This window comes from Microtus ochrogaster, linkage group LG5, assembly GCF_000317375.1.
Source record: "Microtus ochrogaster isolate Prairie Vole_2 linkage group LG5, MicOch1.0, whole genome shotgun sequence".
NCBI lineage: Eukaryota > Metazoa > Chordata > Mammalia > Rodentia > Cricetidae > Microtus > Microtus ochrogaster.
In genome coordinates, this window is record NC_022031.1 from 65,264,370 (window position 1) to 65,286,156 (window position 21,787).

The 21,787-nt window shown below is 35.2% G+C and overlaps 1 protein-coding gene across 1 annotated transcript in view; it reads left to right on the forward strand.

Moving 5' to 3' along the window:
• Positions 1-21,787, forward strand: part of Mmp16 (matrix metallopeptidase 16) — a 200,130-nt gene that overhangs the window by 91,954 nt on the left and 86,389 nt on the right. Inside the window, exons 2-4 of the mRNA XM_005362340.2 lie at positions 7,179-7,327; positions 10,965-11,087; positions 17,170-17,474. Of these exons, the coding sequence (XP_005362397.1) occupies positions 7,179-7,327; positions 10,965-11,087; positions 17,170-17,474 (577 nt within the window). The remainder of the gene's footprint in view (positions 1-7,178; positions 7,328-10,964; positions 11,088-17,169; positions 17,475-21,787) is intronic.

Consider the following 21,787-nt stretch of genomic DNA (forward strand, 5'->3'; position numbering starts at 1 on the left):
GACAGTGGATCTGATCTACTGGGACCTCACCAAGGCCAGTTGGACTGTGACTGAGAAAGCATGGGATAAACTGGACTCTCCGAACATGGTGAACAATGAGAGCTGATGAGAAGCCAAGGACAATGGCACGGGGTTCTGACCCTACTTAATGTTCTGGCTTTGTGGGAGCCTAGCCAGTTTGGATGTTCACCTTCCTAGACATGGACGGATGGGGGAGGACCTTGGACTTTCCACAGGGCAGGGAACCCTGACTGCTCTTCAGACTGGAGAGGGAAGGGGGAGAAGAGTAGGGGGAGGGGCAGAGGGTGGGAGGAGGGGGAAACTTTTTTTCCTTTTCTCAATTAAAAAAAATTTAAAAAACACATTAAAAAAGAAATACTTAAAAGTATAATTATTCCATTTATCACCAGGTTATCACACAGAGCCTTAAGTAGGAATTGGTAAACTTCTCATCAGAATGCGAAAGTGTAACACTGTCACTCAAACATCCTTCAAGATACTGACTGACTTTGCATTGAAATACTGAATGCATTTACTTATTTCCATACTCTGTAACGCTTAGGGAAGTATACTATATTTGATCAAGTACAAATGTGAGGGCAAAGCAATGTTTTGATGGAGTAAGCTGAAAATCAGTAATAACTATGAGGCATATCTGTTATATTTTATTAAATAATCTTGAATGTAAACAAAAATGTAATCATAAAACACTTAAAATACTGAAAAGCGATTTTCTACTACAGTTTCTTTGTCCATTAATTCTAGCTGCTTATGTTAGCTGCTTTTAGTAATACTATATTTTGTGTGTGTTTCTTCATAATGGTTCATTTGTATTGGAATGTAATGAGTGGATACAGGTGAAAGGATATATATATGAAAAGATACAGAACCAAAATTTGTGCAAGACCTTGTGAAACCATGTAGTAGCATAGAAGCAAATAGTTTGTTTTGTTATGTTAGTATAAAAATTTTAGATACTTTGTCAATAAATTTAGCAAATACATTATCTAAACTTCCTGTTTTAGTTAGGGTTTCTATTGCTATGAAGAGACACTATGACCATGGCAAGTTCTATGAAAGAAAAAAAATTAATTGGGACTAGCTTGCATTTTCAGAGGGCTAGTCTATTAAAGCAAGGTACTGCTGAAGGAGCTGAATTTCTACATCTTGATAATCCACAGAAGCAGAAATAACTCTGTGCTAGCCTGAGCATAGCTTGACCATAGGAAACATCAAATCCTACCCCACAAACATACTTCTTCTAACAAGGCCATACTACTTCACCAATGCCACACCTCCTAATAAGTGTCCCTCCCTATTGGGGCAATTTTCTTCCAAACCACCACATTCGATTCCCTGGCCCCCATAGACTTCTTTTTTAAAAATTGATTTTTATTGAGCTCTAAATTTTTTTCAACTCCTCTCCCTGCCTCTCTGCCCCCCTTCGACCTCTCCCAAGGTCACCAGGAGATCTTGTCTCTTAGGGTGCTCATTTTTGTCTAGATTCTCTGGGATTGTGATTTGTGGGCTGGTTTTTTTTTTGTTTTATGTTTAAAAACCACTTATGAGTGAGTACATGTGATAATTGTCTTTCTGTGTCTGGGTTACCTCACTCAAAATGATGTTTTCCAGCGCCATCCGTTTTCTTGCAAAACTCAAGATGTAGTTATTTTTTCTGCTGTGTAGTACTCCATTGTGTAAATGTACCACATTTTTCTTATCCACTCTTCAGTCGAAGGGCATTTAGTTTGTTTCCAGCTTCTGGTTATGACAAACAATGCTGCTATGAACATAGTTGAGCACATGTCCTTGAGGTATGATTAAGCATCCTTTGGAAATATACCCAAAAGTGGTGAGGAAAGTTGTTTCCTAATTTTCTGAGAAATCTCCACACTGACATCCAAAGGGACTGTACCAGCTTGCATTCCTACCAGTAATGCCAGAGTGTTCCCTTTACCCCACAACCTCGTATCCCTGCTCCCTGTACCCCTGCTCTCTCCAAGTCCTTTATCATGAAGGGATATTGTATTTTGAGGGAAATGTAGGACATATCAGCCAAGGCATGTTGGTATATGCAGGGCAATGATGGTATAGAAAACATGAACATCATTGATCCAGAAACAGCCAAAAGACTGTAAAATGTTTTTTTTTTTTTCAGAGAGAAATTTGACCTTCCAAAGTTTGCCATATAGAACTTCTTGAATTTGTTATATTTAGAGATACAGTATTTTAAGCAACTTTAATACATAATGACAGTAATCATGATGTGAAGAGGAGGTATGTTGAATAAAGGGCATGATCTTTTAGGAAACTTGTTATTTCTGGACTAAGTAGAATAAGTCAAAGTTGAGAGAATCTAGAGCCAGGGCAGCTAATTAGGTACTCAGAAAAATGCAGTCATATTAAAGTGTCAGTAAATGATTGCTTGAGGTACAAGGTCATCTTGAAAATGCGAAGTTTAGCCTTCTTTCAAGGCTCTCATATATTTACATTTGAAGTACTTTCTCTGCTGCTTAGCTGTCCATTCCTACTCAGCCCCCTGACAGAAATCTACCCTATGAAGAGTGGGTGCCTTGATAGTTTTCACTTTCGGTGTGTGTTCAATGGGCATGCTGCCTTGATCCTAAAGACTGTATTGTGAACTTAATAGCAGATACCTTGGTGTTTGTCCCGGGATCATAGCCCTGCTGTTGTGCTATTCCAAACTCTATACACGAAGTAAGAATTTAGAATAACCGCAATGATGGTTTCATTGAGTACGTACTTACTTTATCTATCTCTAAGTAATCATGAGTTAATCTAACACCTGCTTGAGCTATCACGAGAACTGTATTTGCTTTTACACTACATTTCTATTTATATACTCTCCAAAATATTTTATCAACTGTCACGATTGTATTCATTTTTTGTTACAGCAGTGTTGAAAATATATATACACATACTATGTTTGATTAGTTAAGTAATTTTCCAATAGCGGGTAAAATGGCCCTCTCTTGATTTACCTTTCTCCACATTACATAAAGCTTGCCAGAAAGTTAGCATGTAAAGTGGCCACTTAACTAAATCTCATATCTCATATTTCCTCTCATCTAGCTCAGAATACAAGGAAATTATATAGTTCTTGGGCCTAAAGTTATCAACAAAACATACAAGAAATAAATCCATTTATAAAAATGGCAATGTGATGGTCATTAGGGGGATAACTAATGCATTAATATGTCACATGGTGTCAGTTATTAACAAAATCCTCGCTGAAGTGCTCTAATGGAAATTCATTTTGAAGGATGAGAAGGAAAGTATTTTATATCTTTTATATAGGAAAGTAAATGAAATGCCCCAAGGCAGGAGGGAATTTAAACTGTATCAGAAATACATAAAAATGACAGTGTGTTGGGAATATAAAAATAAGGTTCTGTGTGAAGAAGTTACAGAATTTACAGTGTCTCTTTCTTCACTTACATGACATAATAAGGAGTTTATCTTTAGGGTTAATTTGAGAAATTGCTCATAGATTATAATCACACTAACAATATAGTCTCCACCTTTGCTTTAAGAAACAGTTATATGTTACATCCATTAGAATATCCATGATTCTAAAATTTTAATTGGAAATGAAAAGTTAGCAGGAATTTAAAATTTTGTGCATTTGTATAATAAAATGAATTCTAATAGCTGTTGCTTTAGCCAACTCAAGCTATTTTATCAAACTATTTTACTGGGAGCTGCTAATAAATAGTGTTGCAAACAGTTTGGGGGACTGGAAACAATTGCCATGGATTTTGGATTTGAAAATGAGGGCCCCTTTTCCAAGTGCATGCTGCTAACCTTTCATAGTGTGCTCAGAGATTAAAAAGAAATACAAACATAAAGCAAAGAAAACCAGCCTGTCTCATCCTACTGTATATTCCTCTCTACTGCTGGGATTAAAGTGTGTACCACCACTGTCCAGTCTCTATGGTTCACTAGTGTGGCTTCTGGGTTTAAAGATGTGTGCCACCACTGTCTGGTCTATATGACTGACTAGTGTGGCTGCTTTGCACTGACTTTCAGGCAAGCTTTATTTATTAAAAAACAAATAATATGCCACTATACTTCCTATTTATAGTACAAACTAATGAGGGTGATATCTCTTGGCTAGCATTTATTTTTTTAAAAAATAACTTGAAAGATTCCATTCTGCAGAGAGAAGCATTGTATTTGGTTGTGCTTCCAATACGATATATCACTAAATATTGGAAATAAACTGTATCTGAAAGGTAGGAATATATGTGGGTAAGATAACATGGAGAATACAGTTAGGGTGAGATCATGTAGATCCTTTTGAGGTTTGTGGTTTTCTAGTGACAATGACTAAAATTACTAGAGTGTAAATCAGGTCAATTTTCATTGAAGAACCTTCCTATTGTTAATGTTTTTAATGCTCTTAAATTCACTTTTTCTAATGACAAAATTAAAATAAAATAAATAAATCATAACAATTCACCAAGGCCCAGTTTGGCAAATATTTTACATCCCCCATGTTTTGAGATATGGAGTATTTTCAAGCAGTGTATGATTCTTTTATTTTGGCCTCTGCTTCCAAAGGCTATTTAAAAATATGTTTCAAACTTGTCCTATTTTAAGGCAAATTTCCAGTTGAACAGACACAATTTTAGTAATAAAAAGCATAAATACTATGACTTACTGAGCATCGAATTTGCTGTGAGTTTTATATACTCTGTCTTCAGCCTTAAGTTGTTCTCAAATGCACATTTGAAGAATATATTCTCTAAGTACCCATGATGTGCATTTGGGCACTGAATATGTACTGAAAAGATTCCAAGGCACAAAATTTATCTCTGGAGACAAATTTGCTTTTATCAGTGATCTAGGAGTATCAAGAGTTTAAATCAAAGTTTAAGGGGTGGATATATTTCTGTTAGCAGCATATGAGAATGGATGTGTGTATTACAGGCTGTTAAATGTGATGTATATACATATCTTCCCATATATACATATATATTTATATACAACTATATGTGAACATGTATGATTAATGAAACAGATGCAAAAATAGATACCATATTATTACCTTTGGGAACTATTAAGAACCTGATGTAAGATAGATCTTCAAATATTACTTTGTATATTTTTTTACAATTTTCTTTTGTAGTTTCATAGAAAATTTCCTTCTTGGCTGACAAAATCCTGACATTAATATATCACTCAAATAAACTGACTGTAAGATGGAAATTCTCACACCTTGCATGCTGTTTTATAACTAAAAAGAATTACCCACTTGTCCTTCATCAGAAAAAGCAGCAATCCATGATAAAGAGTAAAATATAAGAGAATAAACACAAGAAATATAAAACTTCATTTTTACATTATTTAAAATCACTTGGAAAGATTAAAGCATAATTCAAATCAAATGTACATTTTCTAAAACATGATGTTTTTCATTATGCACCTCATATTTATGTATTTTTATATTTTCTATATTTTAACATAAATCATAGGTTTTCTTATTAATAGTTTTCTCTTTACTATTCTTATAAATGAAATTGCCAGTAGCTGAGCACCAAAGTGTAACATAGCAACAAACCACTTCCTAGGATGTAAGGCATAAATGTGCTGCTATAGAAAATTTACTGAGCTTAAAATATTTTGCTCATGTATACTATTAAAGTCTTCTTTTTTTTAGCAATTGAATTAAGATATTGAATTTCATACTAAGTAATATTATTGACTGCCTCCTTCATTGAGAAAATACCAGAGTCTTTCTCTTTTTCTTTTCGCCACTGTTAAATAGGTGACTGGATGGCTTTCTCTGGCAGCCTGCTCATTACAGATTAGATGAGAAGCATCATGACACACTTTCTTCATTTAGGTGGCTGTTTTTGAGATTGACTTTTACCAATCACCTTCTTGATTGCAGTGCAGTGCCCATTTTAAATAGCTTTTATCAAGCTGATGATACATATGGACTGTAATTTTAGGTGTGGAAATTTTTGAGACTCTGTGAAAGTTTATCCTTTTCTTTTTCACATTTTAAATCCCGCATATTTAATACTATCTTTAATATTTAATGCATTTTATTGGATAGTTATTTATGCTTGGAAACTGAATTTTCTGAGCAGTAGCTATAACTTACATAACGTCAGTTATTACAGAAAAATCGCCCTCCCTTATAAATCACTTGCATGATAACTAGGCCACATCAGGGAGAAACACCCCCAGCTGAATGGCTTCCCTAAGTACTGCTGCAATAACATGGGACTTAGCAATTAGTCAAGTAGTTCACTGCTGTTAAAGAAACCCTGAAACCCTGGGAAGGCTGAGGCAAGAGATCCCGTGCTAGGGTAGGGATGGGCACAAGATTGTACTTGTGGAGTGAAGGCATGAGACTCTGGGAAAGCGTGCCTGTCCTGGTGGGGATGGGTTCTTTTCCACCAGTGCCCTCAGTTGTTGGTTTTGTTTTCTTTGACTTCAAATGGTTCCTAACTGTTGATTCAGATCAGATGAGGACATTTTTTTTTTCCTCTAACTTCTTTCTCCCACCATCCTCCCAAGTCTTTTCTCTGTGGAAGAGATGAGAATCAGGAAACTAAACCGCTAAGAAAGTGAAATATTATCTATCAATTTCACATTATGAACTACATTACGTAATGGTTATTCCTCATATGAAAGTGTTACACAGTCTTGAGACTATCCAGCTACAGTTGGGTAAAGTGTTTACGTGAATATTGTATGCAAACGCCATTAGTAGCATAGTTCCTCTGTAAAGATACCAATCCCAGCTGCAGGCATTGCTCAGTTGTCCATAGAAAAGTTCTTTAGATACAACCTTTGCATATTCCTTACTCCTTATAGCAAGGATGTCTTGATAGGCTTCTGGAAAAAAAATGATTTTGGAGTTTGGTTCCTGGAGGATGCATGAAATCTTATTTGTATTAGGTATAGAAATTATGTATAGTAAATACCTAAGTAGGGATTAATCACACTTTTTACTCATTCACATGTAAAATATGTTAGAAACGTCTACAACCACTTCAGAATCATAAGATAATCTAAAGTATATAAGGTTTATTTCAAATATATCAAATAAATTGACCATCTAGTGTAGATATCAATCAATTTCCATAACAATAATGTTAAATTGTAAAGTTGATCTAAAGGAATTGTGCTTGTGATTACAGGTTTGGTTACAAAAATACGGCTACCTTCCACCGACTGATCCTAGAATGTCTGTGCTGCGCTCTGCAGAGACCATGCAATCGGCCCTAGCTGCCATGCAACAGTTCTATGGCATTAACATGACAGGAAAAGTGGACAGAAACACAATTGAGTAAGTAACGTCCTCCCAGTTCCTTCTCTCATGGACTTCTGAGCCCAGATAAATTGTCAGCAGAACTACTCAGACTTCACCAACCACTATTGATATATCTTGCTTCTGTAAACTTTTCTTTGGAATGTATCCCATTTCCAACCCCAGTCTTTTGAGGATTTTCTTATATCATGCATATACAATGTCAGGTTGCAGCCGGGCGGTGGTGGCGCACGCCTGTAATCCCAGCACTCGGGAGGCAGAGGCAGGCGGATCTCTGTGAGTTTGAGACCAGCCTGGTCTACCAAGGGAGTTCCAGGACAGGTTCCAAAGCTACAGAGAAACCCTGTCTCGAAAAACAAAACAAACAAACAAACAAACAATGTCAGGTTGCTAACGTTGTTTTAACAACACATTTTTGAATCAAGAAAGAAAATATGAGCAAGAGACAAAGTAAATGCATGTTTTAAGACAATGTATGAAGTGGCAATTAGTGTTACCTGCTTTGTGTGGTTAGTGAGAGTTCCTGTTCACATCTCTGCAAACTATTATCTTGTTAGCAGCTTCACGTTGGATGGGGCAGGATGCATGTGTTTAAACGGTTGAAAGAGAGAAACAGTACAAATAATGTTCTTATTTTGTGCTGGTAGGGAAAATTCAGAAATGGGCTATTGAAAGTTTGCTAGGTACCTATTGTGACAGCAATCTAAATGAGAAACATTAAATACTATTTTTCACTGGAAATAATTTGTTCATGCCTTGTAATAACAGCTATTAATTTGGTGCTTTATCCATTATTCCTTCATCTATTGATTAAACAAGTGGTTCTTCATGTGTACACTTTGTGAAAGGCTATGAAAACAAATTTATTACCTCTTTGGTAATGTAACTTTGTGTGTTCATGGCATGCAATGGCGTACTATTTTGGACAGAGGCTCCTAGAAGGTTGCGTAATATCATGAAGCATAATTAATGGTCCTCTACTACAAAGGAGGGATTGATTTTTTTCCCTCTGTACGCAGGCAAAACTCTGTATTCTTAGCACCCCGACACTCACAAAGAGAATGTATCTCTGTTACTTGATGATCATGCATTAAACTTCACAATAGATAAAATACAATTTACTCTCTATTTTCCAGGAGAAAGAGAGGAATATCAGAGGCCAAATGAAGTATAGGGAAATTGCACAACTCGGGCCTTTTGGCATCAAGCTTGAGAGGCTTCCTTCTGGATATGTCAAAAATATCATTCATTTTTCTTTGTAAAAATGAAACATCTTGACGCAAACAAATTCTGACCCATCACATTTAATCTGAAATTCTATATTTTTTGTAATGGTCACTTAAGACTGTTAGTCATGGTATCTCTGTATCACCAAGACAGGAGCTCATAGGATTGAAACTTCAAAATTAAACTTCAAAGTAGGTTTTAAAAATTAAGATCTTAAGTCTCTGAGGTTTTAAATAGATGTATAAGTACTGGCCAGTCCAGACCTTGGGAAATGAAAATCAATGAAAAATTAACAACATTCTGCAACAGTTAGAAGCCTCATATCAATATTGGGGATAGAATTTCAAAATCCCAGCCCTGAGTACCTTTAGTCATTGTAAGTACCTATTTATAGAGACACATCGGAATCAGACATTTTTCTTCATACTATAAGTATCCATTATTACTAATAAAGGTAGGCTTTGGTAATAAGGAAAAACCAGTTCTGGCATTTTGCTTCTGGGTATTATATAAATTTTTTTCACCTAATCTCCTGCTCTTCATATTATTAACCCTTTTTGATTTTGTCTCTCCCCATTCTCTTCCATGAAGCCCCTCTTTTGCTCTAGATTGCTTGGCCTTAAACCTTATTGTTGCTAAAACTAGAAGCCCCATGACTTCATTTTCCTGCTGTCTGTTTTTTTCAATGAAATAATTAATACAGAGGTGTTATGTCTCCTCATATCAAATACTTTGAAGTATAAGCCCTCTAATCATGCTTTAAAAGCATTGCTTTGTGCTTTCTTTAATTCAAATTAACATATAAGGATAATCATGCTGAAACTGCATGATTATAAGTTATGATGGTCCACACTTATAATATAAGAATATAGAAGTGGAGCCAGGGTGATTGACACAAATGTGACACCATTTTGGCATGCACAGTGAGTTTCATGTAAATACTGACTCGAGAGTGAAGCCTTCTCACGAAAAAACTGCCCTGGAGAGATGCCACCTTAGTTAAGGGTGTTTGCTGCTTGTCTTAGGTACATTTCAATTACTATTACAACACACCATGACTAAGGCAACTTATAAAAGAGTTTATTGGACGGTATGGTTTCAATGGTGAGTCCATGGCTGTCAGAGAGAAAGTACCCCTGGAGCTTGAGTTACAGTCAGTTGTCAACTGCTTGATGTGGGTGCTAAGAACTGAACTCAGTTCCTCTACAAGAACTGTAAATATCCACAACCCTGGCCACTCTATCCCTTCATCTGATTTTAAATTAAAAAAAAATCCTCCCCCTCCTTTGGCAAACAGACATATGGTAGAGTTGAGCTATAATTCTCAGGCAATTAAAGTGATTATTGCAATTGCAGTAATCCTTGTATTATGTTGAAATAATTAACCACTTCTAAGTAACAAATTTGGTAATGGTTTGAATAGAATATTTTATTACTTTTTTGTTCATTAGAACTGACATTAGAAAGATAGTAGCATTTATTCTCCACCAAAAACTAAATCCATTGTCTAATAGTATATTAATTCTTTTAAATGATAAGTTGGCTAACTAATTTATTATTTAAACAAGCTCACTTAAATTCCTTAATGAATAGACAATGTTATATTAGGCATAAAATATATTTTAGCAAGTTGAGAAATTCAAGCTCGTTATGTAGGGGATGCCTGATTTTTGTTTTCTAATTTTAAATGTAACTTGTGGGGGTTCTTGTTTAATGGATAGATGGCAGTATATAGCAAAGAATGCATGATGAGAGGATTATCTCTTACAGTGCTTACTATTCTCTCTACTTCCATATATGTACCATGTATGTGTGCATATTTGAGTAGTTCTGATGATCTAAATAATGACTCACAGATTAGTCAACAGATGCTAATATGTTTTATTTGAATCGTTTTAGCTCTATGTAGCATTTCTAAAAACTTACTATGGCCGGGCAGTGGTGGCACATGCCTTTAATCCCAGCACTCGGAGGCAGAGGCAGGTGGATCTCTGTGAGTTTGAGACCAGCCTGGTCTACAAGAGCTAGTTCCAGGACAGGCTCCAAAAACCACAGATAAACCCTGTCTCGAAAAACAAAAAAAAAAAAAAAAAAAAAGAAAAAAAAAGAAAAAAAAGAAAGGAAAAACTTACTTTGAAAATGGGAAGTGAAGATTTCCTCTAGGTTACATACTTTTCAACAGTGGATTCTATATAGAAATTTCAAGGAACTTCTTTCTGTAGTTATCTCAAAGAACACTGGAGGAAGGAAATGCACTGCAAATTTTGTGTAGTAACATATTGTGTTAACTGTTTCTGAAAATGTACGGCATCTATTTAGTTTAAATTGTAAGGACATTGGACATGGACCCCATCACTCTATGGGTTGCGGTCTATTTTCCCTTTGAAATCATTAAGAAGAGTTGCTGAAAAATACCCACTTTTTTCAGTTGGATGAAGAAGCCTCGGTGTGGTGTCCCGGACCAGACAAGAGGCAGCTCCAAATTCAACATTCGTCGAAAGCGCTACGCACTAACTGGACAGAAGTGGCAACACAAACATATCACTTACAGGTACAGGCACCCATCCCTACCCCCAATCTTGTTTCTTTCCATTGCTTTGTCATTTTCTTTGATACATGTTATTTTATGAAGATGGACTACGTGTCTATAATCAGTGACATATTGTCCTTTGAAAGGTATTTATAGTCGAAAAAATAAGCAAGTAGCATAGCTTTTAATTCTATCTTTTATTCAAAATGCTTTTGAAATAACTGATAACACTGAAAACACTTGGTTTTTGTTTGTACGTTTGGTTTTTGCTGTGGTAATTACTGAACTTGATATCAGAATGACAAGCAACCTAATGTTACCACTACTTCATTGGAAATTTTATGTTTTTTTTTAAACCCACTGAACTACTAATACTTTAAGGGTTCCACTTTGATCAAAGAACAGTGCTCAGACCCTGGAGAACAGCAAATAAAACATGAAGACTCTGTGTGTCCTTAGGTAATATATAGCGGTGGGGAGACTAGCAATTCTATAAATGTCATGTCCGTATGAAAAGGAAGAAACAAAACATACCCACCCAACATCAGGACTGGCCTAGCCATTCTAGAAATTCAGGGAGTCTTTTTAATGAAATGCCTCTTCTTAGACAAGGCTCATAAGAATATTTGAAATAACTTGTTAAACCAATGGATAGGAGATGAAAGACACTGCATGGAGAGGGTATACCAAAAATACCTCAATAAAATTATATTATTAGGAGAGGAAATTATAATTCTTGTTATAGTCACAAATTGGCCTTAATGAAGTGTTTAAAGGTAGCATTGAAATGATTTGATTTGGTTTTCTCTATATACAACTAGAATATGACATTTGTACTTATTTTGACTATTTAGAGGTCAAACCTCAATCAGAGTTATAATCTCATATTGTCCTCTCAGATAGAATAACACTAGATAATTGTTTTATGAAAATTATGTCAGCTACTCTTCAGATAAATTAAAGAAAATAACCTTGGCTCTTCCCATGAAGCTAGTATTCACCGTCATTTAAATTTTTCTGTGGGTTATTCATTTAGTTATAGAAACATTTCATACCACTTACACTATCTGTGCTTTCAAAAGAAAGTTAAATATTATTCCCGGAAATCAATGTGGAATAATGCTTCTATCTCCCCAGCAACAGCAATATTCATGCCTGTTGTCCTTCTTTCTCCCGTGAGCTCCATTATCAAGTAGTGCTTAGTAAAAAGGTAGGAGACTGTGTGTTTATGTTTGACAAGACTGAGAGCAATTCTTTTCCTGGTTTGGTGACATAGAAGTAGTTAGAAACTTAATAGACCACTATAAAATAAAGGGTTTGAAAAATTAAAATTACTGTCACTTATACTTTGCACTTCTATCCATAAAGCCTAGCATAATTCTAAACAATTACAAAATAATAAAAATTATAGCCATCTTAAACAATTATAGGCTTTCATTTTCATAACAATTTTAGACCAATGAATCTTGAACAGCACAGTTTCTGCTGTCAGGAATATTTTCCTTAGTATGGCACATTTGCAAATCTGAACATCCAGAATCACTCTGTATTGCTGATGGAGAACTATCAGTTACACTACCATTCACTCTGTCTGGTTCTATTCACTTGGCTGGTGTATGATGTTATGTGTCTACGTCTAAAATATTATACATGTAGCTTTAGTGCCCTAAAAAGCCCATGTCTTTCCAATTTATTCCATCTCATTTCTCTCTAAACCCTCAGTAATTACTGCTTTTTTTAAAAAAGAAAATATTGATGTGAGCATTGTTTTGTTTTGGTATGGCTTTGGGTTTTTTTTCTTTTTTTCTTTCTTTTTTTTTTTTTTTTTTTTTGAGATAGGGTTTCTCTGTGTTGCTTTGGAGCATGTCCTGAAACTAGATTTTGTAGACCACACTGGCCTCAATCTCAGAGAGATCCTCCTGCCTCTGCCTCCTGATTGCTGGGATTACAGATTGCACGATCACCACCTGGAGGCTTAATTATCTTTAGTCACAGTCCATTGAAGGAAGAAAAGCATAGGAACTCAAATCTGATGGGTCCTGGAGGCAGGAACTGATTCAGAGCACACAGAGGAGGGCTGCTTGCTGGCATGCTCCCTCTGTCTTCTTCAGGCTGCTTTCTTATAGAGCTCCAGGCCAAATTCCCAGGGTTCACGCCAGGGCTGGGCCTTCCCAGCCATTAAGCTGCTAATTAAGAACATGCCTAACAGGTTTCCTTAGAACTGGATCTTATGAGGCATTTTCTCAATTAAAAGTCCCTCTCACCAAAAGCATCTGGCTCGTCAAATGGACTTAAAAGTAACTAGGACACAGTGGCGGGATTCTCATTGTTCATGGAGATATCATACTTGGATGATTTCTTTAATGAAATATAATATTGAGCATCATCTGCACTTCCATGCTATCAGAATATCTTCTTTGGTGAAGTGTCTCCTCAGATTTTCTGGTTAATAACTATATGGTTTTCTTGTTTAAGAAACTTACCAGTTTTTCTCTAAGTCTTTAATAAGTTATACCTTCAACCATTTTCTCTTGTTTAGTGATCTGCCTTCCATTGTCTTTGTGATCTTTTTAAGAGCAGTTGTTTGAATTCTAATAATGCCCAACTCATTCGCTTCCTTTGTTGTTATATGTAGTGTCTGAAAAATATTCCATCGTGATTGGCTTAGGAAGAAGGCTAGATCTGGTGGTGAAATACTGACTTGTTGGTTGTGTATTCTGAGTGAGGAATCTAGATAGGTACTCATTCTGTAGGAAATCCTTCCAAATAGCATGCCTTTAGCAGTTTTGCAGTTCCATAGTGTATAAAGAGGATAAATGGTTACTAGTAATTTAATTTGCACAAGATTAAGAATGATGCCTTCACTTGGAGTGCTTCTGCTGTATCAAGATGGGAAATGAGTTCTAACAAGCTTTGATGCCTCCAAGGAGATACTTCCTCTTTCTCAAAACGTAACCTAGGGCAGTATGCTGAATGATGGAAAAGACTTGCTCAAACCGACAACCATCCTTGAGCAGGCAGAAAGCAGTTTCTTCTACCCATCCTTTGATGAATCTTAAATCTAGTTGTGTGTTTCCCCTCAAAAATGCATCCTGTCTCCACTGGCATCAGCTGATCTTAGTTCCACCATCTTTCATCAGGGGGTTTGCAAAAGTTCTAAAAATCGTCCATTTCAGCATTTTCTCTGACACCGTATATGTTCCTCATTGTGAATCAAGTCATTTATTTATGGCAGAAGACCAACATCAAGAGTCATTCCTAGCACTCCATTTGTTCTTCCTCCACCCAAACCAGCAAAGACGATGTAAAGGGAGAGGGCATTGCTGAAAAGCTAATATTTAAAAATTTTGAAGCAAAATGATTTTAATGCTACATAAAAGGTTCTGTCACTAGTTCATGCTAGAGATTTGTTCTGAAAGTTAAACATTCACCTCATTTATGAGAATAATTAATAAAATTAATTCCAAAGCCTTTTACCACTTGCTGCTTCCTGGATCACTCCTTGCTTCCCAACTTTGCTCTGCTCTTTTGTATAGAATAAATAATATTTATCGACATATTAAAATGTAAATAAGGCTTTGACTATGTATTATAAAGGAAAAGGAAGCTCATTTTTAGATGTATGGGGTATACAGAATCCACAACAATGGATGCTCAGGGTATTGAGGAAAATGCTCTGTTCATCTCTCTCCCAGGAAAGGTTCCTTTAAATTCATGCAAATTGTCACATTTTTGTGAGGTATGTATTAATATTCACCGTCATGTATTGTCGGTGGGATGAAATAAGGTTTATTCACTATTTGTCACACTCACAATGCCCAAGTAAAGTCATTATTATTATGGCATGTGTAATGATTATAAACAAGTTAGTTATATAATCAGAATGTTACCTTTTCTATTAGAAAGTACATCATAAAAAGTTTTTGATGTTGAGAAATAAATCTAAAAAAGAAAGATAAATTTTAGTCCACTATTAGCAATGGCATGCAGTTTAATGGCATATTTTGGCTACATCACTATCATTGTAGATTGCAGCTCTGACAATCACCTCTGATGACTGTACAGCAAGCTATATTCCGTTGAACATCCTAGCAATTTTTATATTAAAGATTTTACTTTAGGTAATCTTATGTGGAGAATATTACTGATTGAAAGGATTTGAAACCTTTGAACCCTATAGTATTCATCTGTTAATTTTAAACTGTAGCTGCATTCTGTACCATAAAATTATATAAACAAGTTTCATATATGTTGTATTTGATAGGAATTATGAGGAAATTATATATATACATATATATGTATGTATATATATATATGAGTAGAGTTAAATGAATCAAAAATAGTAATTTGCCTCATCAACTTATATTAATGTTATACCAGGGTGAAGCTAATAATGTCTAGATAACATTTTCATTTACTCCTGGTTCCATTTAAATTCACAAAATGTGTAAATCTTTGTTGTAAGTAGCTATTTTAGTTACTTCTTTTTATTTTATTTATTTATTTATTTTTTAATTAAGAAAGAAAAAAAATTTCCGCCTCCTCCCAGCCTCCCACTCCTCCCACTCTTCCCCCTCCTAACCTCCCCCCCTCCTCTCCCCCTCCCTCTCGAGTCTGAAGAGCAGTCAGGGTTCCCTGCCCTGTGGAAAGTCCGAAGTCCTCCCCCCTCCATCCTGGTCTAGGAAGGTGAACATCCAAACTGGCTAGGCCCCCACAAAGCCAGAACAAGAAGTAGGATCAAAACCCAGTGCCATTGTCCTTGGCTTCTCAGCAGCCCTCATTGTCCGCCATATTCAGAGAGTCCGGGTTTATCCCCTGCTTTTCGAGTCACAATCCAGCTGGCATTGGTGAGCTCCCAATAGATCAGCCCCACTGTCTCCGTGGGTGGTTGCACCCCTCTTGGTCCTGACTTCCTTGCTCATCTTCTCCCTCCTTCTGTTCCTCATTGGGACTTTGGGAGCTCAGTCCAGTGTTCCAGTGTGTGTCCCTCGCCAGATGAAGGTTCTTTATTTGTGGCTAGAAACCAATTATGAGTGAGTACATCCCATGTTCATCTTTTTGGGTCTGTGTTACCTCACTCAGGATAGTATTTTCTATTTCTCAACAGAAGAAGTTCAAATGGCCAAAAGACACTTAAGATCATGCTCAACCTCCTTAGCGATCAGGGAAATGCAAATCAAAACAACTTTGAGATATCATCTTACACCTGTCAGAATGGCTAAAATCAAAAATACCAATGATAGCCTCTGCTGGAGAGGTTGTGGAGGAAGGGGTTCCCTCATCCATTGCTGGTGGGAATGCAAACTTGTGCAACCACTTTGGAAAGCAGTGTTTCGGTTTCTCAGGAAATTCGGGATCAACCTACCCCTGGACCCAGCAATACCACTCTTGGGAGTATACCCAAGAGGTGCCCGATCATATGACAGGGGCATTTGTTCAACTATGTTCATAGCAGCATTATTTGTAATAGCCAGAATTTGGAAACAACCTAGATGTCCTTCAATGGAAGAATGGATGAAGAAAGTGTGGAATATATACACATTAGAGTACTACTCAGCAGTAAAAAACAATGACTTCTCAAATTTTGCATGCAAATGGATGGAAATAGTTACTTTTTTTTTTTAACTGAAAAGGCTCAGTTAAGCAGAGCAGAATATCAGATACCACAATAACTGGGCCTTTGTTAACAAAATTAAAACTTGCTTCATGGTGAGTTTGTTTTCACAGATCTACGGATAAAGATATTATTTGATTGGCTAATTACAGTGATATACTTCTTCAATGGTATTTTTGTTTCAGTTCAAAGCTCCTGCACCTGTTTGATCACTTAGAAAACTGGTTGATCTGTCATCCTACCTTCCACTACCCGTCCTACACAGATCTTCTTCCTAATAGCCTTGGCACATGAATGCCCCCTTGATGATAATGAAATAGCTGGTGTAATGAACAATGTCTATAAAGTCACTAAAAATGAATGAATTCTATTGCTCTATAATATAGTCATTTTCATTGATAATTTTGAACTAAAGAGTTGAAAAAAGATTACAGTAGTTTAAATTACACCCAAGAAGCCACACTGATCATTGTCTTTCCCAACTTTCAGTATAAAGAATGTAACTCCAAAAGTTGGAGACCCTGAGACCAGGAGAGCAATTCGCCGTGCCTTTGATGTGTGGCAGAATGTAACTCCATTAACATTTGAAGAAGTTCCCTATAGTGAACTAGAAAATGGAAAACGTGATGTGGATATAACCATCATTTTTGCATCCGGTTTTCATGGAGACAGTTCCCCCTTTGATGGGGAGGGAGGATTTTTGGCACATGCCTATTTCCCGGGACCAGGAATTGGAGGAGATACTCATTTTGATTCTGATGAGCCGTGGACACTGGGAAATCCCAATCACGATGGTAAGTGCATCATTTCTTTCCAAGTTTAATGATGTCCATTTTATTTTAAGATGCTCAAATAATTTTTTAATTAATAAAATTAAGGCAGAGAGTCTATATATTACTTGCAAAATATAAAAGTAGTGTTTAAAGCTTTTTTAGATTGGGAAAATAATTGATCAAAATCACTACTTTATTTAGTTATGTATGTTTTCTTTGAAGAATAGATATAAGTGTAAACACAAAATTGCATGGCTTTTGCAAATCATTACTTTTTAAAATAATTTATAGTTTGTCCTTAAAGTCCTGAGATATTCATCATATACACCTTATGTCATTTTTCCTTGTGAAATATACTCTAACATACCTAGTATGCTACACTGTGTATTTTGTATTATCTTCAGTCCTAGTATCACAATTACACTTCTTGTTTATAATTCTTCTCCTTCTCTTTTTTGTCTTTCATCTATTTAATTGGGTTACGACATGACAATATAATTAATTATCTTAATACCATCTATATTGTCTCACAAGCAAATTTCTTGCATTTTTTAAAAACATATATGCCCATTGTCTAATTGCCATCATTATGTTCTGATGGCTAACAGCAGCGTAACAGCTAGAACATCCAATCCAAGATTGAGTTCTCCTTGTACACAAATGTACATTTTCAAAGAGTCCGATGATGCTTTAGTGTTCAAATTCTTCATTCTTATAATTCAACACTGAATAATTTTCCTTCCTTGCTCTTGTAAATGGTGCTCTACTGCACGGTGTATTGCTTTTATGGCAACTAATCAGCTAATAAAACTCTTAATTCTCTTTGATGAGTTAATGTTAGTCATAGAATTAAGTTTTGTTAGTTCATGAGAACATTTAGTAGATGGATTTTGTTAATCACCTTGCTCTTTTTATGATACACAGAGGTTAGTAAAGTCATGAATAGTGTAAATTTGCTAGGGCTAAATTTAAAACTAATCATCAGTTTCAAAGGACAAATCAATCTTAACTTTACCAAAATAAAATATGTGATACTAACTTGAACTTTCAAGTTAATAGTTCTGTATTTTATAGTATTAAATTAGTCTTACTTTATTAGTATGTTTTCTGAAGCTAATGAGAGAAAGTCATAGAATTTTTATGGGGGAATGGAAAGTCAAAGCTTTAGAGTCAAACATATTTATATTTAAATGTTGGTTAACTTATCATTATCTCAAACAGCCTGCAACAAATTTGTTTCAATTTGTATTGTGAAATTCATGTTGTAAGCTCTGATCACTGGAAGTCGAAATGTTTTCAATGTATACTGTGTGTAGAATATGTTTTACTTATTTATAACACTTCATTTCTAATACTGAAACATTGGCAGTCACAGTTGAATGTTACCCGTTGCATTCATTTAGTTTGTGTCCTCATAAATTTAAATTATGTAAATATTGCATAAGGATTATGTCTTTCAAGCTGTCTATATTTTCTCTTAAATTACTGAGATCCTCAATAAAAGTAGCACTTAGCTTTAGGTTTCTGCTCTACTAGGTAGCAGGCAGAAAATTTATAAATAAACAAGTTTACTGACAAAAAAAATGAGGATTTGATTATACAGGAAAGAAAAATGTTTACACTAATCTGACTGGGACCAGTACTATAAATGCTTATGTGTTTCATTTGATTTAAAAAGTTTTCCAAAGAATGTGTCAGTGGAAAAAAAATCTCAAATATAGCGTGACCTAATACTTGTAGCTAGGTCAAGATATGTTTGACCAGATGTTTTCAAGAATACAATCTATTTTTCTTAATTTGTACTGTGGATTGTAGCTTAATGTATAATCATAATATTCTTGTGATGTAAAGCTCCAGCTGTAATCTTAAGCAATATAAGTATTTGATATCTGGTCATAAATTTTGAGAAAAAATATCTCTACCAGTCAATTAAGACTCTTCTTGCTCTGGGAAGAATCTTAAAAAAAAAAATTCTGCAAAATAACAGTGTTTCAGAATTGCTAGGGATTAAGGGCATGTTAATTGACATCTGAAAATATAATTCCATAACGATTTACTGCTTAATTTAAATTCAGAATCTTAAGCAGCAAGAGCTAGCAGCTAGATGGTGTCACTCTGAAGTATTGATCGTTTCTTATAAGAGCAGCCTCCAACTTTGCTCGTGGTATTAATAGATGTGAAAAGCATTCATACAGTTTACATCCTAGTTTCTAGAAGCCAACAAGGTTGTCATTTTGTAGCACAGATTAACAAAAGGCACAATTCTGACATCCCTATTGATAAACTTTGTTTTTCCTTTAATTTGGTCCTGAGCTGCCCTGGCTTGTTTACCTGGTTGTTTTTTTCCCTTTCACTCACAGCTCTTGAGCAGCTAGAAAACACTGCTGCCTGGTTTTGCAGCAAAAATATGCAAATGAAAGAGCCTCTTGATAAGTGCCTTGCTCATTTTGCACAGCATATTACCCCTCTAATGAAAGCAATTTGAATTCTGTCTACCTGAAAAGAGATAAAGACTGTCACAGACTATCAGTAACCACAGATTATTGTTGCCTACTCTTTGACCAATTTGCTTATTGTCATGATGCCTTTTAAAGCTAATTATCACTAATGGAATTATACCATAATTTTATTAATACATTTACATATGAATACATCTTGAATAAAACATGCTGTCATTTTTAAATTTATATTGAGTTTTCATTCGTGAAAAAGTTGAGTGTGAACATAGTAATTCTAAACTGAAAATATTTAGCTAGGCAATATTTTTAAAAGCATTTATTGCCTTGGTGTAAGTGAGAAAATTTAACTCTAGCAGAATGTTAAAATATATTTTGAGTAATAACAACTTATTCTTTTCTAAGATATGATATAATAATACATGTTTAGGTAGAATTGCCCACCTTAAAAAAAAGTATCACACCAATTGCTTTTGTATAAGTAGGTGTCTAACACAATAAGATTTCCAATCAGTCACCTACGAGAGAAAAAATAACCATGCCTATAGAATGATATATAAGTATATTCAGAAAATTATCCTGAAACAGGAAGAATTTCATTATGATCTATGTTATAATACTGTTAACATGAAAGTATGTTTCAAGGGTCTTTTTTGTGTCTTAATCTATCAGTATCAGTATCGATCTCATTGTCCAGAGCAGAAACTGGCTTTCAACCAAAGCTGTTTATTTGTATTTGGCATATTTTCATGGTCTTTGCTTTTTAACACTTTTCACAATTAATTGGTCTTATAGCTTCCCTTCTGCCTTTGCTAGTTTGTACATTTGTCACCTATGGCATTCTGCAATTGGTCTCAGTATTTCTTAAGTTGATATGTTTATTAGGTTGTCTCTGGTCAGCCTGCTACTAATTTCAAATGAGGAGACTCAGTCCCCCCTTCAAAGTCATGAGAAATGGTTTGTTTCCTTATCTGAGACCTCACTGGTTCATATAAGTCTTTATCTTAGGAGGTGCCATTGTTTCATAACTTTCTTGCACCTCTTTGTTCTGAGAGCTGTAGACTGATCCTGGACCTTAACTGACTGAGGACATTGTGCCGCTCGATGATGATGGGGTTAGCATCTCTGTTTGAGCTCTTCGTGCTTTTTTTCCTGTTTATAACTCTGCTGTGTCAGACTGAGCTCATTGATAATCAGGGCTGTGTGTGGAATCTGATTCTCAGTAGACTTTTGTTTGATGAATAAATGCATGTAGTGGAATTCAGTTGATTGAAATGCACTTTGATTAGAAGCTTGTAAAGGACAATAAAGATTAATAAAAGAACTTTAAAAGGACTCAAAGGAAGAGAGACTTGTATAAAGAATCAGTGAAATCATGGTGAGATAAGCTGTACACTCATTGTTGAAAAGAAAAACCTTCATTTCTTTTTATGATAGAAAAGCTTATTTTGGGAAAATTCTATTCATATAATCATCCAGATATGAGCAGACTAAAGATTAACACATAATAAAGCTGTCAATATTAATATTTCATAATAAGTCATCAGAATAAGCCTACATACATTATCAGCATTAGATCTTGATATTTATAATGTGGGTGATAAAAGCATTTAGAGGATGACATATTTAGCCAGAAAATTTAGTATAATGAAAAGAAGGGTGGGTGCCAAGAATAGTTCTATGACATATATTACTTCAGAAATAGGAATATTGTCTCTGGAAAGAACAATGTCTGAGTAATTATTAGAATCTGTTAAGAGTACACTTAAGAAGATATAGAGGAGATGATTGAATAGTTTGTTTAGATTGTTAGAGTCTTCAATAGTTTGCTGTCTTCTATGGGCGTTTTGATTTCAAAACACCTTCTAAAGATTCAAA